Here is a 15,470-nt window from a genome sequence, read left to right on the forward strand (position 1 = left end):
ATCAGCTCCTGGTATTGTTTATCACATTACAGCTGCCCATGCTTGTCACAGACTTCCCATTACACTTAATGACAGAGTTGGATAATAAGTATTGCATGTAACAGTTACACACAGCAAGCAGACATATACTGCTGACCTTCAATTATCAGTACATCCAGCTACTCCACATGCACCAAGCTGTGTGCAAACATTTCCGACTAGTAACTCCCAAGAATACACGCGTGCTAACCCTGCACATAAGGCTACTGGCTTTGGTTTTGTACAGGTGATGTCAGAGAAGTGGAGGCTGGGTGTGTGTGACAGTGCAGAGAGGGTAATTTAAAGAGGAGGAGAGTAACTGGGGAAGTGAAGGAGGGAGGAACATGCAGTCTCAGAGCAGGAGAGGACAGGGTTGTGACAGCATATCCAGTAGTGAAGTCTCTTTGCCAAGTTATTGACAACAAGTTTTCAGGGTCCTGCTGCATTAGGCACACTGAAGGAAATGATGACAAGAACCACAGGGAAAGATGTGAGCAGAGGCTAAACTGCTGCACAGCCCAGAGGAATACAGTGAATGCTGCCCAGGACTTAGTCACCTTTTCTATATGCTTCTGTCACTATCCCTGGGACCTACAGAAAATAGACACACAGGAATTGTGGTTTTGGCTTCTCACCTGAAGAGGTTCCCCCATCTGTACCACATAAAGATGAGACACACTTATATAGAGTCATACATCAATGAAATCAGGCAGCAGGGGAGAGAAGGATAAAGGGTACAGGGAGAAACCCAGACTGACCTCAAGTGAAACATGGCAATGTGGCACCTAACCTGCGCCATCACCCTGGCTGGGCTCCTGCTATCCATCCAAAGGTAACATTCAATATAGTATAGTCCTATAGCTCCTTATTACTCTCACTCCTAACATTGCAAGTGGGCACTACTACTAGTATAGGGTGAAAGTACATAATAGTTATACATATATTATATGATCTGCTTCACTTTGTTAAATTAAATCTATTTGGAGTGGGTTTTCAAATAAAGCAAATTATGTTATACTATAAGGAGAGCAAAGCAAAGTGTCACAGGCATTTCTGACAGTCAAGTAGGTAATAGTTAATTTCCTCTTTAGTTTCCCACAATATTTGTTATATCACCTCACATAATTAAACTAAGGACCAACAGTACAAATGCATCTTAATTAGATCCCTGTATCTTGTGCTTAACAATCTATTTTCTCCATATGGCTGGTTAGTATTTGGAGCTCCCAATTAACCTGTACTTTGTATAAGAGAATTGTTTATTCTTCATACTTGTTAACAGTAACTAGAGAAGTGACATTTAGAATACATTGGCGCAGTATGCATGTGCAGCACCAATACACCCCAATACACAAATGCTATTATTACAGTTTAGAAAAAAATGTAACATAATGATTGATTTGTTTTAATTGTGTAAGATGCACAAGAATTCACAAATTAACTGAAATACCAACTAAAAACAGCACAATGTGAAAAATGTTTGGGGGAATTAAAAAAAAAATATATTTTTTTTTTTAATTAGATGTTTGAGATGCTGACCCATATGATTTCATAATTCTTTGTTTATATCTGGAAAAGTGGTACACAATGCAAATGCTACATAAAACCTAGCTGTAAACCCTAAGGGACACAAACGTGAGAAAATAAGAATGACATATTCTGACAGCTCATAGCAAAGTGATTTCTTGGAACATAAACATCAGAATAACTTTATTGTACAGTATTGTACAGTACAAATGTACTGTTGACTGTTAGTAGTAAGGTTTTCTTATATGATATATTAACAAGGTATGAAATATCCACTGGTCCTGGATGAGTTAGGAATTGAAGCAACTTTTAACCCTTACTAGTAAACTATAGTGATATTTTTGCACATGTCTTGTATGTTATACCATGTACAGTACCATAAACACATTCTACTTGTCAATGCCCTTCTAAAATCACATTTTGCAGAGCTGCATGCAATATACTAGAGTCTAATAAGTGATCTAGTATTATATCAATATTGTGTACTGTAGTTATGTCTAACCTGGCTACACAACTTTTATTATAAACATTATTTAATAACATAATTAAATGAAGCAATATGCATTAATACAAGGGCACAACAAACTAATGCCCTATCTAATTATTGATTTTTGTATAAATGTAAATACTCTCCTTGTATTTTTATCTGCCCAGCCCAAGATATTTATATGTACTGTACTTGTTGTACGCATTGCAAAACCAGGTAATGCAGAAGAGCTGGTCACACAGGGTACCGTGTCAATTGCACTGCGCTGTAAATCTGTCAACTCATAATGTAAACCACGTAGCTGGCAACAAAGAGAGAGGTCATAATTATATGAGTTCCTTCATCTTTGTCATACAATCTGTATTTATCTAAAGATTCCTTCTGTCATAATGCAGAGGTCCCAGATCTCAAGCATACACATGTACCCACTGGGTATGTATATAACTATAGCTTCTGCCAAGTATACAGAGCTATACAGGTCACAAATCAGCTAGGGAACTACATCATCATTCAATATAGGGAGAGAATACAGAAGAAGGCAGCAGTGACATGTGGCGACTCGCGAGCCTATCTTAGCTTAGCAGTGTGTAGAGAACCGAACAGAAACTGTCCTGTAATATCTATGTGATTTCTAATAGAACTATTGTAATGCTTAATGTACTTGGAAAACTCAGTTGTATAAATCTAATTTCAACCTGAAAACTGAAAAAAACAGGCTATAGCTAAAGAAAAGTATATAGTGAAAATTGTGACTAAAATTGCTCAAAATTAACATGCCTATAGTTTCACCAGGCGCACCCTTAAAGGGACATGACACTTAAACATTTTATTTCGTGATTCAGATAGAGAATGCTATTTTAAAAAAGTCTCCAATTTAATTATATTATCAATTTTGCTTCATTCTTTGTTATTCTTTGTTGAAGAGATATCTAGATAGGTTGCGTGCACATGTTTGGAGCACTACATGACAGGAAATAATGCAGCTATCTAGTGTTACTGCTAATGTATAACATTGTTGAAAAACTGCTGCCAAATGGTACTGCAGACACGTGCACACTCCTGAGCTTAGCTTCCTGCTTTCCAACCAAGGTTAAAAACAAAACACAGAAAAATTGATAATAGAAGTAAATTGAAAAGTTGTTTAACATTGTACGCCCTATCTGAATCATGAAAGAAAAATGTTGGGTTGTATGTCCCTTTAAAAGTTCCCACTAGCCCTGGTCTAGTAGGGTATTGTAGGGGATTAGTTTTTGTCTATATTTAAAGGGACAGTAAACACCTTCTAATTACAAGAGATTTCTGTTTTTTTTTTATATAAAATATCAGCCGAGTTAATAACCGAACTTGCCTTATTTAGAAGAGCCAATAGGGGCTTGACTCTACAAACAATGTTAGCCACAATTATTATGTTAGTATGTTAGCTACAAGCCTGCAGTGTGTATTTCAAGTTTAGAGAATTAGAAAATCCATACTTTTCAGAGCTAAATTACATAAAAAGGGGGCAAAATAAATGACACAAATATATTGCAAAATTGTTTAAAGGGACATGAAACCCAAACATTTTCATGATTCAGAGACAATATACATTTGTAAACAACTTTCCATTTTACTTCTATTATACATTTTGCTTCATTTTTTCTTGAAGGAGCAGCAATGCACTACTTGGAGCTAGCCAATCACAAGAGGCATAAATATGCAGCCACCAGCTAGCTATCAACTCCTGAGCCTACCTAGGTTTGCTTTTCAACAAAGGATACCATGACAAGGCAAACAAGTTAAAAGTAAATTGGAAAATGTTTAAAAATCGTATGTTCTATTTGAATGATGAAAGACATTTTTTTTTTCTTGTTTTACTCAAGGTGTTTACTTTCCCTTTAAAAGGGACACTCAAGTCAAAATTAAACTTTCATGATGCAATTTTAAACAACTTTTCCAATTTATTTCCATTAACAAAATGTGTGCAGTCTTTTTATATTTACACTATTTGAGTCGCCAGCTCCTACTGAGCATGTGCAAGAATTCACATAATATACATATATGCATTTGTGATTGGCTGATGGCTGTCACATGATACAGGAGGAGTGGGAATAGACAGAACTGACATTTGTCAGAAAAAAAATCTACTACTCATTTGAAGTTCAGACTAAGTGCTATTGCATTGTTGCATTGTCTAGTTATTGTGCATTTGTTGATTGTGCAAATCTACTGTATTTACTGGTCCTTTAACATTGAGTGGACTTTAAAGTGATATCCAAGCATCTCATTACCTAAATAATGATCTAACCCCTCCTGAACCACCATACAATCCCCTGAAATGACCTGTCCCTCAGACAGAAGCAGCAGCCATCAACAGCATCATAGCCCGAGATAGCCTCTGTATTGATAACAACACCTCACTCATCTCTTTCCCACTTTCCCCAAATACAGAACCAGCTGCTCCACCAATATACCTGACACTTTTTAAGAGTTTTATTATTATTATTATTATTGTACCAGAGCAATTCTACACAGATGTATGACATTCCTGATTTGGTATTAACCTTTTGCCATAATAAGGGAGAGTGTTAAAAAAACTTTACAGTCAAAATGGCACAAGAATTAGCGTGAGCATTAGAACAGTGTCTTTCAAAAAGCTGCCCTTAACCCAAATATACATGTTAGTATGGCAAATACTTGTAAACCCCTTCGCTGATGTAGAGCAATATATAATGCTTTGCTTTACAACGCACTGTAGCCCTATCTAGCAGCCATTGGGTGTTTCCCTAAACTTATACCCCTCAACTTGCAACATTTGGATCAGATGCATTTCAAGTCAGTGTCAACATTTTTTACTGTCACATACAGCCCATGGCTCCTAACATTGAAGATATTTCTACATCTAACTCCTTAAAAATCATTCCCTGAGTCCTCAGTATATAACATACATTTTTTATCCACTGTAATAGGACAACTTTTAACAACATAGAAAAGGTGACACTAAATGCTTTCTAAGTACTTGCTGTGCAGCAGTATAAAATAAAAGGGACATTAAATACCTTATAATTAGAAGATTTTTAAGTTGTGTGGCTAGAGAATAATAAGTCTAAATGTTTTTTAAAACAAATTAACATCCTTTTAACTGCAATAATTTTTCAATAGCCAAACTCCAGCCATCATGTCTTATTTAGAGGAGCCAATCAGGGCTTTAGTCTGCAGACAACAAGGCTAGCCATGATGATAAAGTTTGTATAAAGTATTATGTTTACAGCTGTGATCAGTTAAAACCAGTTAGTGAAAAGCATGTAGTAGGGTTAGCCTTGAAAAGTCAGCAAAGTGCTTTTAATGCTCTAAGTCAGTGCTTTCCAAACTGTGTGTCGGGACACACTAGTGTGTCGGCAGCAGTGTGTAGGTGTGTCCCTGCTTCAGCACAATTTTTTTTAAATTTATTTTTTTTTTTATTTATTTTTTTTGGTTTCTGACTTTCCGCCTGCCTGCTACGCATATCACATGGTTAACACATGATTGATACCTAGTGGGTCACAGATCATCTTAACCAATGGGCGCAGCTCAGTGGGAACTGAAACTATTCCCATTGGCGGCTTTGGCGGCACATTGGCTCCTGACTGCACGTGTAGTCTCCTTAATTGGCTTGTGACTGCATGTGTAGTCAGTGAGTGGGACAGCAGTGTGTTTGCAGCACGGGCAGTAGTCAGTAGGGCTCATAGAGCTCTGAGGGCGGCAGCTTAAATGCTGAGCTGAAGTCAGAGGGGTTTTTTGCCGCTAGCTCCCAGTAGAGCATTGCTGCGCCTGCTCTTGATATATGGATAGGAAGTGGAAGTTTAAAAATGCTTGATGATGAAATGCGAGTGTCTTTAGCTAATATTCCACCAAATATTCAGAAATTGTGTTCATCCCATCAACCTCATAAATCCCATTAAAATAGTAATAGTGTTATTAAACTTTTTTTAATTCTTGCACATACATACTGTTACTTGTAAATACATATTATTATTATATAATTTTTGTATGTGTCCGTATATTTTAAAACAAGTTAGTTTAACCTCCTTTTTGCTAGTACAACTGAATTAATTACAGTGTCGCGAAATGATGTAGGTCTAAAAAGTGTGTCACCAACATGAAAAGTTTGGAAAGCTCTGCTCTAAGTAGTAGAAATTGCCCGATTTCCAGAGCTAAATGACAAGTAAATGGGGCAAAATAAATAATGGAAATATATTGCAAAGTTATTTCATTATAACTAAACATTTTATTTAAAAATCTCAAGGTGTTAACTGTACTTTTAAAGGTTGCTGAATTTGACTGAAAGAAAAACAAGTTAGCTGTACTATTATAAGTATGTAGAATCAATATTCAAAATTGTGACAGCTCTATATGTCACTTAAAAAGCATCATTAGCTACTCCTCAGGACACCTTGTCTATTCTGATTAACAATACATTTGAATATCTAGGTTGCGTGCACTTAGTTTACCTCAAATGTTGTCAGTGTCCTGTGACATCACCAGTGACTCACTGAATATCTGCAGCCGACAAATGCACGTGCACACAGTATTTTATCTGCTGAGGGTCATAATCGTGTTATAGGTTATCCCTCTAGGAGTAACTTTAAACAGAAGCATTTTTTTGTTGTTGCATACTTGAAAAAGATTCTGTTGAGGACTTACAGCTAGAATATTCCTTCAGTCAGGAGGTAAGTTTTAAATGTAACTTTTCAAATGCAAATATCCATAAATTTGAATGGATTTGGGCAGTTTGGACATCACTAACAAGCCTTCAAGAAAATCTGTTCAGTAGTTCTTTTAATAAGTAGCAAATAAAAAAATAAAAAAGTAGATTTTTAAACGTCTCTGTGAGAGGTTTAATTTTTCAACAGTCAAAACAATTAAACATATTAATATAAAGTTCCTTATATATTTGTTCAATGCCTTGTACATCAGTACTCTAAATTTGCATAATGACATATCTTTTAAAATACGTGAAATTGAATTTTTAAAATGATTTGATTTTGTTTAAAGGGACACTAAACCCACATATATATTTTTTTTCTCCATGATTCAGATAGAGCATGCAATTTTAAGCTATTTTCAAATGTACTCCTATTATCAATTTTTCTTTGTTCTATTGCAATCTTTATTTAAAAAGCAGGAATGTGATGCATAGGAGCCGGCCCATTTTTGGTTGGGAACCTAAGTTATGCTTGCTTATTGGTGGGTAAATGTTAGCCTCCAATAAGCAAGCGCTATCCATGGTGCTGAACCTAAAATGGGCTGGCTGCTAAGATTTGCATACCTGCTTTTAAAATAAAGATAGCAAGAGAACGAAAAAAAATTGATAATAGGAGTAAATTAGAAAGTTGATTAAAATGTCATGCTCTATCTGAATCATGAAAGAAAACATTTGGGTTCAGTGTCCCTTTAAGTAATTTTACAGATTACCATAAATCATGCGCAAACAATTTAATAAATCGAAAGGGGACCTGTATGTTGCAACAAAATAGATCAAAAGTTTATTAGGCTTCAGTTTATATGAATAAAACGCCTTTAGAAATTCACTTTCAAATGTGTCCCCTTATGTAGTCCTGTAACGTTGTCAGATATTTCAGTGTGTACTAATATACAGAGAAGCCTATCACAATATTCAGTTTAAAGGGATATGAAAATCTTTCTTTCATGATTCAGATAGCGAATGTGATTTTAAACAACTTTCTAATTTCCTTCTATTATCAATTTTTCTTCATTCTCTTGGTATTTTTGTTGAAAAGAAGGGAGGTAATCTCAGGAGCGTGCACATATCGGGAGCACTATATTGCTGCAGTATTATTCGTTTGCAAGAGCACTAAATGGCAGCGCTATTTCCTGCTATGTAGTGCTCCAGACACCTAGGTATCTCTTCAACAAATAATACCATGTGAACAAAGCAAATTTTAAAGTAGAGGTAAATTGAAAACTAACATTGTATGTCTGAATCACAAGAACATTTGTGGGTTTCGTATCCCTTTAATAGCAAAATTGTCAGGTCATTTACTTACTTGATTCAGATAGAGCGCAAAATTGTAAACAACTTTCCCGTTCACTTCTAAACTATGCACTAGACACTAGAGGGCAGCACTATTTCCTGTCATGTAGTGCTCCAGGTGCATACCTAGGTATCTCTACAACACAGAATATATGGAAACTTTTTTTTAAATGATATGCTATGGGGTTAATTTATCAAGCTTGCCCTGAGGCTCGGCGAAAACAGAAGTTATGAAGCAGCGGTTTAAAGATGGCTGCTCCATAACCTGTCACACCTCCTGCTAGCGGCTGATTGGCCGCAAATCTGCAGGGGGCGGCATTGCACCAGCAGTTAACAAGAACTACTGGTGAAATGATAAATGCCGACAGCGGCATTTATCGATGTGCAGTGGACATGATACGCTACATTGTATCATGTCCGTCCGCACAATAATAAATAGACGCCTATGTCTGAATCATAAAATAATTGTTTGGGGTTTCTTATCCCTTTAAACACTTTACACCTTGCATTCAACCACAGAAGATGTATTAGTAAAAGGTTATACATAGGTATTTTATCTTTTTCTAAAACTTCTACATCTTAAGCTTAGAAGTTACTTTGAAGGTGCGTGCATTTCAAAGAATATTTTAATACATGGCCTGGCATAATATTTTCTATATGTATATATTACATTTTTTTATTAGTATTTAAAAGTAATAAATCCCAGACTGTTATTATACCACTAGTAGGTATTTTACAGGTGATGACAAAGTAGGATTTGACTCTAACAGTGTGAGATTACTTCTAGTGTGATCTGTAGAAGACACTTTATAAAACAGAGGGTCACATGGTCTCATAGTATAACATGACAGCTCTGCTCATTCCTGATATTATTCTGATGTAGTAACCCTGGGGGAGATTGCTTTACTTATGTGAGTCATAATAAGACATCACACAAAAGTTAAAGGGACATTGTGCAATAAAATTTATTTCCCCAAATTGTGTTTCCAGTCACTTGTTATACCAGTTGCAGAGCATTAAATGTTTGACAACTTGCTAAATTTACATGTATTTTTGTATTTGAAATAGCTGAATTTGCTCATTAAAACCACCACCCATATTTCTTAAAAACAAGACCGTTCACATGGGCTGAGCCTGCAGGAAGATCAGACCTCTTTAACGAATCGATCTTACACAATATACAAAGACCAATACCCAGTTGCTAAAAACAATACTATGGAGCCTATTTATCAATGTGTTCCCCAGAAACACAAGTTATGAAACACAAGTTATGAAGCAGCGGTCTAAAGACTGCTGCTCCATAACCTGCCTGCCTGCTCTGAGGCGGTGGACAGACATTGCCGGAATTCAACCCAATCCAATACGATTGGGTTGTTTGACACCCCCTGCTAGAGGCCAATTGGCCACAAGAACTGCTGGTGCAATGATAAATGCAGAGAGCGTATGCTGTCGGCATTTATCGATGTGCGGCGGACATGATTCGCAATATCGGATCATGTCCGCTTGCACATTAATAAATAGGCCCCTATGTAGCTAGTATATTCATTGGGAGCACAGTAGGGGGTGACAAATATTAGTATATTGTCACTTTAGACAAATTCCATCTTTTTGCAATTACACTTTATGGAAAAATCATGGCACCAGACTTTTATGTATAAAAAGTAAATTTAAACCTTGTTGTAGCACAAAAATACCAGAAAATAATAGATTGATAAAAAAAACATAATTTATGCTTACCTGATAAATTCCTTTCTTCTGTAGTGTGATCAGTCCACGGGTCATCATTACTTCTGGGATATTAACTGCTCCCCTACAGGAAGTGCAAGAGGATTCACCCAGCAGAGCTGCATATAGCTCCTCCCCTCTACGTCACTCCCAGTCATTCGACCAAGGACCAACGAGAAAGGAAAAGCCAAGGGTGAAGTGGTGACTGGAGTATAAATTAAAAAATATTTACCTGCCTTAAAAACAGGGCGGGCCGTGGACTGATCACACTACAGAAGAAAGGAATTTATCAGGTAAGCATAAATTATGTTTTCTTCTGTTAAGTGTGATCAGTCCACGGGTCATCATTACTTCTGGGATACCAATACCAAAGCAAAAGTACACGGATGACGGGAGGGATAGGCAGACTCTTTATACAGAAGGAACCACTGCCTGAAGAACCTTTCTCCCAAAAATAGCCTCCGATGAAGCAAAGGTGTCAAATTTGTAAAATTTGGAAAAAGTATGAAGCGAAGACCAAGTTGCAGCCTTGCAAATCTGTTCAACAGAGGCCTCATTCTTGAAGGCCCAAGTGGAAGCCACAGCTCTAGTAGAATGAGCTGTAATTCTTTCAGGGGGCTGCTGTCCATCAGTCTCATAAGCTAAACGAATTATGCTACGAAGCCAAAAAGAAAGAGAGGTAGCGGAAGCTTTTTGACCTCTCCTCTGCCCAGAGTAAATGACAAACAGAGAAGACGTTTGTCGGAATTCCTTAGTTGCCTGCAAGTAAAATTTTAGAGCCCGGACTACATCCAGGTTGTGCAGTAGACGTTCCTTCTTTGAAGAAGGATTTGGGCATAAAGAAGGAACAACAATCTCTTGATTGATATTCCTGTTAGTAACTACCTTAGGTAAGAACCCAGGTTTAGTACGCAGGACTACCTTATCCGAATGAAAAATCAAATAAGGAGAATCACAATGTAAGGCTGATAATTCAGAGACTCTTCGAGCCGAGGAAATAGCCATTAAAAATAGAACTTTCCAAGATAACAACTTTATATCAATGGAATGAAGGGGTTCAAACGAAACGCCCTGTAAAACATTAAGAACAAGGTTTAAACTCCATGGTGGAGCAACAGTTTTAAACACAGGCTTAATCCTGGCCAAAGCCTGACAAAAAGCCTGGACGTCAGGAACTTCTGACAGACGTTTGTGTAACAGAATGGACAGAGCTGAGATCTGTCCCTTTAATGAACTAGCAGATAAACCCTTTTCTAAACCTTCTTGTAGAAAAGACAATATCCTAGGAATCCTAACCTTACTCCAAGAGTAACCTTTGGATTCACACCAATGTAGGTATTTACGCCATATCTTATGGTAAATCTTTCTGGTAACAGGTTTCCTAGTCTGTATTAAGGTACTAATAACTGACTCAGAAAACCCACGTCTTGATAAAATTAAGCGTTCAATTTCCAAGCAGTCAGCTTCAGAGAAGTTAGATTTTGATGTTTGAAGGGACCCTGTATCAGAAGGTCCTGTTTCAGAGGTAGAGACCAAGGCGGACAGGATGACATGTCCACCAGGTCTGCATACCAAGTCCTGCGTGGCCACGCAGGTGCTATTAGAATCACTGATGCTCTCTCTTGTTTGATTCTGGCTATCAATCGAGGAAGCAACGGGAAGGGTGGAAACACGTAAGCCATCCTGAAGTCCCAAGGTGCTGTCAGAGCATCTATCAGGACTGCTCCTGGATCCCTGGATCTGGACCCGTAACGAGGAAGCTTGGCGTTCTGTCGAGACGCCATGAGATCTATCTCTGGTTTGCCCCAACGTCGAAGTATTTGGGCAAAGACCTCCGGATGAAGTTCCCACTCCCCCGGATGAAAAGTCTGACGACTTAAGAAATCCGCCTCCCAGTTCTCCACTCCCGGGATGTGGATTGCTGACAGGTGGCAAGAGTGAGACTCTGCCCAGCGAATTATCTTTGATACTTCCATCATAGCTAGGGAGCTTCTTGTCCCTCCCTGATGGTTGATGTAAGCTACAGTCGTGATGTTGTCCGACTGAAACCTGATGAACCCCCGAGTTGTCAACTGGGGCCAAGCCAGGAGGGCATTGAGAACTGCTCTCAATTCCAGAATGTTTATTGGCAGGAGACTCTCCTCCTGACTCCATAGTCCCTGAGCCTTCAGGGAATTCCAGACGGCACCCCAACCTAGAAGGCTGGCGTCTGTTGTTACAATTGTCCAGTCTGGTCTGCTGAATGGCATCCCCCTGGACAGGTGTGGCCGAGAAAGCCACCATAGAAGAGAATTTCTGGTCTCTTGATCCAGATTCAGAGAAGGGGATAAGTCTGAGTAATCCCCATTCCACTGACCTAACATGCACAGTTGCAGTGGTCTGAGGTGTAAGCGTGCAAAGGGTACTATGTCCATTGCCGCTACCATTAAGCCGATTACCTCCATACATTGAGCCACTGACGGGTGTTGAATGGAATGAAGAGTGCGGCAAGCACTTTGAAGTCTTGATAGCCTGTCCTCTGTCAGGTAAATCTTCATTTCTACAGAATCTATAAGAGTCCCCAGGAAGGGAACTCTTGTGAGTGGAACGAGTGAACTTTTCTTTTCGTTCACCTTCCATCCATGTGACCTTAGAAATGCCAGCACTAACTCTGTATGAGATTTGGCAGTTTGAAAGCTTGAAGCTTGTATCAGAATGTCGTCTAGGTATGGAGCTACCGAGATTCCCCGCGGTCTTAGTACCGCCAGAAGAGCACCCAGAACCTTTGTGAAGATTCTTGGCGCTGTAGCCAATCCGAATGGAAGAGCCACAAACTGGTAATGCCTGTCTAGGAAGGCAAACCTTAGGTACCGGTAATGATCTTTGTGAATCGGTATGTGCAGGTAAGCATCTTTTAAATCTACAGTGGTCATGTACTGACCCTCTTGGATCATAGGTAAAATTGTCCGAATAGTCTCCATCTTGAACGATGGAACTCTTAGGAATTTGTTTAGGATCTTTAAGTCCAGGATTGGTCTGAAAGTTCCCTCTTTTTTGGGAACCACAAACAGATTTGAGTAAAACCCCTGTCCCTGTTCCGATCGTGGAACTGGATGGATTACTCCCATTAACAAGAGCTCTTGTACGCAGCGTAGAAAAGCCTCTTTCTTTGTCTGGATTGTTGACAATCTTGACAGATGAAATCTCTCTCTTGGAGGAGAGTATTTGAAGTCCAGAAGGTATCCCTGAGATATTATCTCTAGCGCCCAGGGATCCTGAACATCTCTTGCCCAAGCCTGGGCGAAGAGAGAAAGTCTGCCCCCCACTAGATCCGATCCCGGATCGGGGGCCCTCAATTCATGCTGTTTTGGGGGCAGCAGCAGGTTTCCTAGTCTGCTTGCCCTTGTTCCAGGACTGGTTAGGTTTCCAGCCTTGTCTGTAGTGAGCAACAGCTCCTTCCTGTTTTGGTGCAGAGGAAGTTGATGCTGCTCCTGCTTTGAAATTACGAAAGGAACGAAAACTAGACTGTCTAGTCTTGGCTTTGGCTTTGTCCTGAGGCAGGGCATGGCCTTTACCTCCTGTAATGTCAGCGATAATCTCTTTCAACCCGGGCCCGAATAAGGTCTGCCCTTTGAAAGGTATATTAAGCAATTTAGACTTAGAAGTAACATCAGCTGACCAGGATTTTAGCCACAGCGCCCTGCGTGCCTGAATGGCGAATCCTGAATTCTTCGCCGTAAGTTTAGTAAGATGTACTACGGCCTCCGAAATGAATGAATTAGCTAGTTTAAGGACTCTAAGCCTGTCCGTAATGTCGTCCAGAGTAGCTGAACCAATGTTCTCTTCCAGAGACTCAATCCAGAATGCCGCTGCAGCCGTGATCGGCGCAATGCATGCAAGGGGTTGCAATATAAAACCTTGTTGAACAAACATTTTCTTAAGGTAACCCTCTAACTTTTTATCCATTGGATCTGAAAAAGCACAGCTATCCTCCACCGGGATAGTGGTACGCTTAGCTAAAGTAGAAACTGCTCCCTCCACCTTAGGGACCGTTTGCCATAAGTCCCTTGTGGTGGCGTCTATTGGAAACATTTTTCTAAATATCGGAGGGGGTGAGAACGGCACACCGGGTCTATCCCACTCCTTAGTAACAATTTCAGTAAGTCTCTTAGGTATAGGAAAAACCTCAGTACTCGTCGGTACCGCAAAATATTTATCCAACCTACACATTTTCTCTGGTATTGCAACTGTGTTACAATCATTCAGAGCCGCTAACACCTCCCCTAGTAATACACAGAGGTTTTCCAGTTTAAATTTAAAATTTGAAATATCTGAATCCAGTCTGTTTGGATCAGAACCGTCACCCACAGAATGAAGTTCTCCGTCCTCATGTTCTGCCACCTGTGACGCAGTGTCTGACATGGCCCTAATATTATCAGCGCACTCTGTTCTCACCCCAGAGTGATCACGCTTACCTTTTAGTTCTGGTAATTTAGCCAAAACTTCAGTCATAACAGTAGCCATATCCTGTAATGTGATTTGTAATGGCCGCCCAGCTGTACTCGGCGCTACAATATCACGCACCTCCCTCTGAGCGGGAGATGTAGGTACTGACACGTGAGGCGAGTTAGTCGGCATAACTCTCCCCTCGTTGTTTGGTGAAATTTGTTCAATTTGTACAGATTGATTTTTATTTAAAGTAGCATCAATACAGTTAGTACATAAATTTCTATTGGGCTCCACTTTGGCATTGCAACAAATGACACAGGTATCATCTTCTGAATCAGACATGTTTAACACACTAGCAAATAAACTTGCAACTTGGAAATACAATTCAAATAGAATAATATTAAAACGTACTGTGCCTTTAAGAAGCACAGAAGATCTATGACAGTTAAAAATTAATAAATTGAAACAGTTATAGCCTCAATCCTTGTAAACAACACAACTTTAGCAAAGGTTTAATCCCATTAGCAAAGATAACAATTTCTGAAAGCAGGAAACAAATTACAGAATAAAAGTTTTTATTTCAGTCAAACTATAATTCTCACAGCTCTGCTGAGAGAAATTACCTCCCTCAAAATAAGTTTTGAAGACCCCTGAGCTCTGTAGAGATGAACCAGATCATGCAGGGAATACAATGAGTTGCTGACTGAAATATTTGATGCATAGTAAAAGCGCCCCTCCCCCACACACACAGCAGTGAGGGAGAACAGAAACTGACAGAAAAAACAGATTTAAGCAACTGCCAAGTGGAAAAATGGTGCCCAAACATTTATTCACTCAGTACCTCAGCAAATGAAAACGATTTTACATTCCAGCAAAAACGTTAAACATAATCTCTAGTTATTAAACAGCTTTATGTCTTTCTTACAGTGTAATTCTAGTGAAGTACCATTCTCCCAGAATACTGAAGTGTAAAGTATACATACATGACATTATATCGGTATGGCAGGATTTTCTCATCAATTCCATTGTCAGAAAATAAAAACTGCTACATACCTCTATGCAGATTCATCTGCCCGCTGTCCCCTGATCTGAAGTTTACCTCACTCCTCAGATGGCCGAGAACAGCAATATGATCTTAACTACTCCGGCTAAAATCATAGCAAAACTCTGGTAGATTCTTCCTCAAACTCTGCCAGAGAGGTAATAACACACTCCGGTGCTATTTTAAAATAACAAACTTTTGATTGAAGATATAAAACTAAGTATAATCACCAT

The 15,470-nt window shown here is 38.9% G+C and overlaps 1 protein-coding gene across 1 annotated transcript in view; it reads left to right on the forward strand.

Annotated features, from left to right (window-relative positions):
* Positions 1 to 389: 389 nt before the first annotated feature.
* The window catches only part of WNT10A (Wnt family member 10A), a 99,500-nt gene continuing 84,419 nt past the window's right edge, over positions 390 to 15,470 (forward strand). The window contains exon 1 of the mRNA XM_053698150.1: positions 390 to 850. Coding sequence (XP_053554125.1) covers positions 789 to 850 — 62 coding nt within the window. The 5' untranslated portion in view covers positions 390 to 788. The remainder of the gene's footprint in view (positions 851 to 15,470) is intronic.

This window comes from Bombina bombina, chromosome 1 (assembly GCF_027579735.1).
Source record: "Bombina bombina isolate aBomBom1 chromosome 1, aBomBom1.pri, whole genome shotgun sequence".
NCBI lineage: Eukaryota > Metazoa > Chordata > Amphibia > Anura > Bombinatoridae > Bombina > Bombina bombina.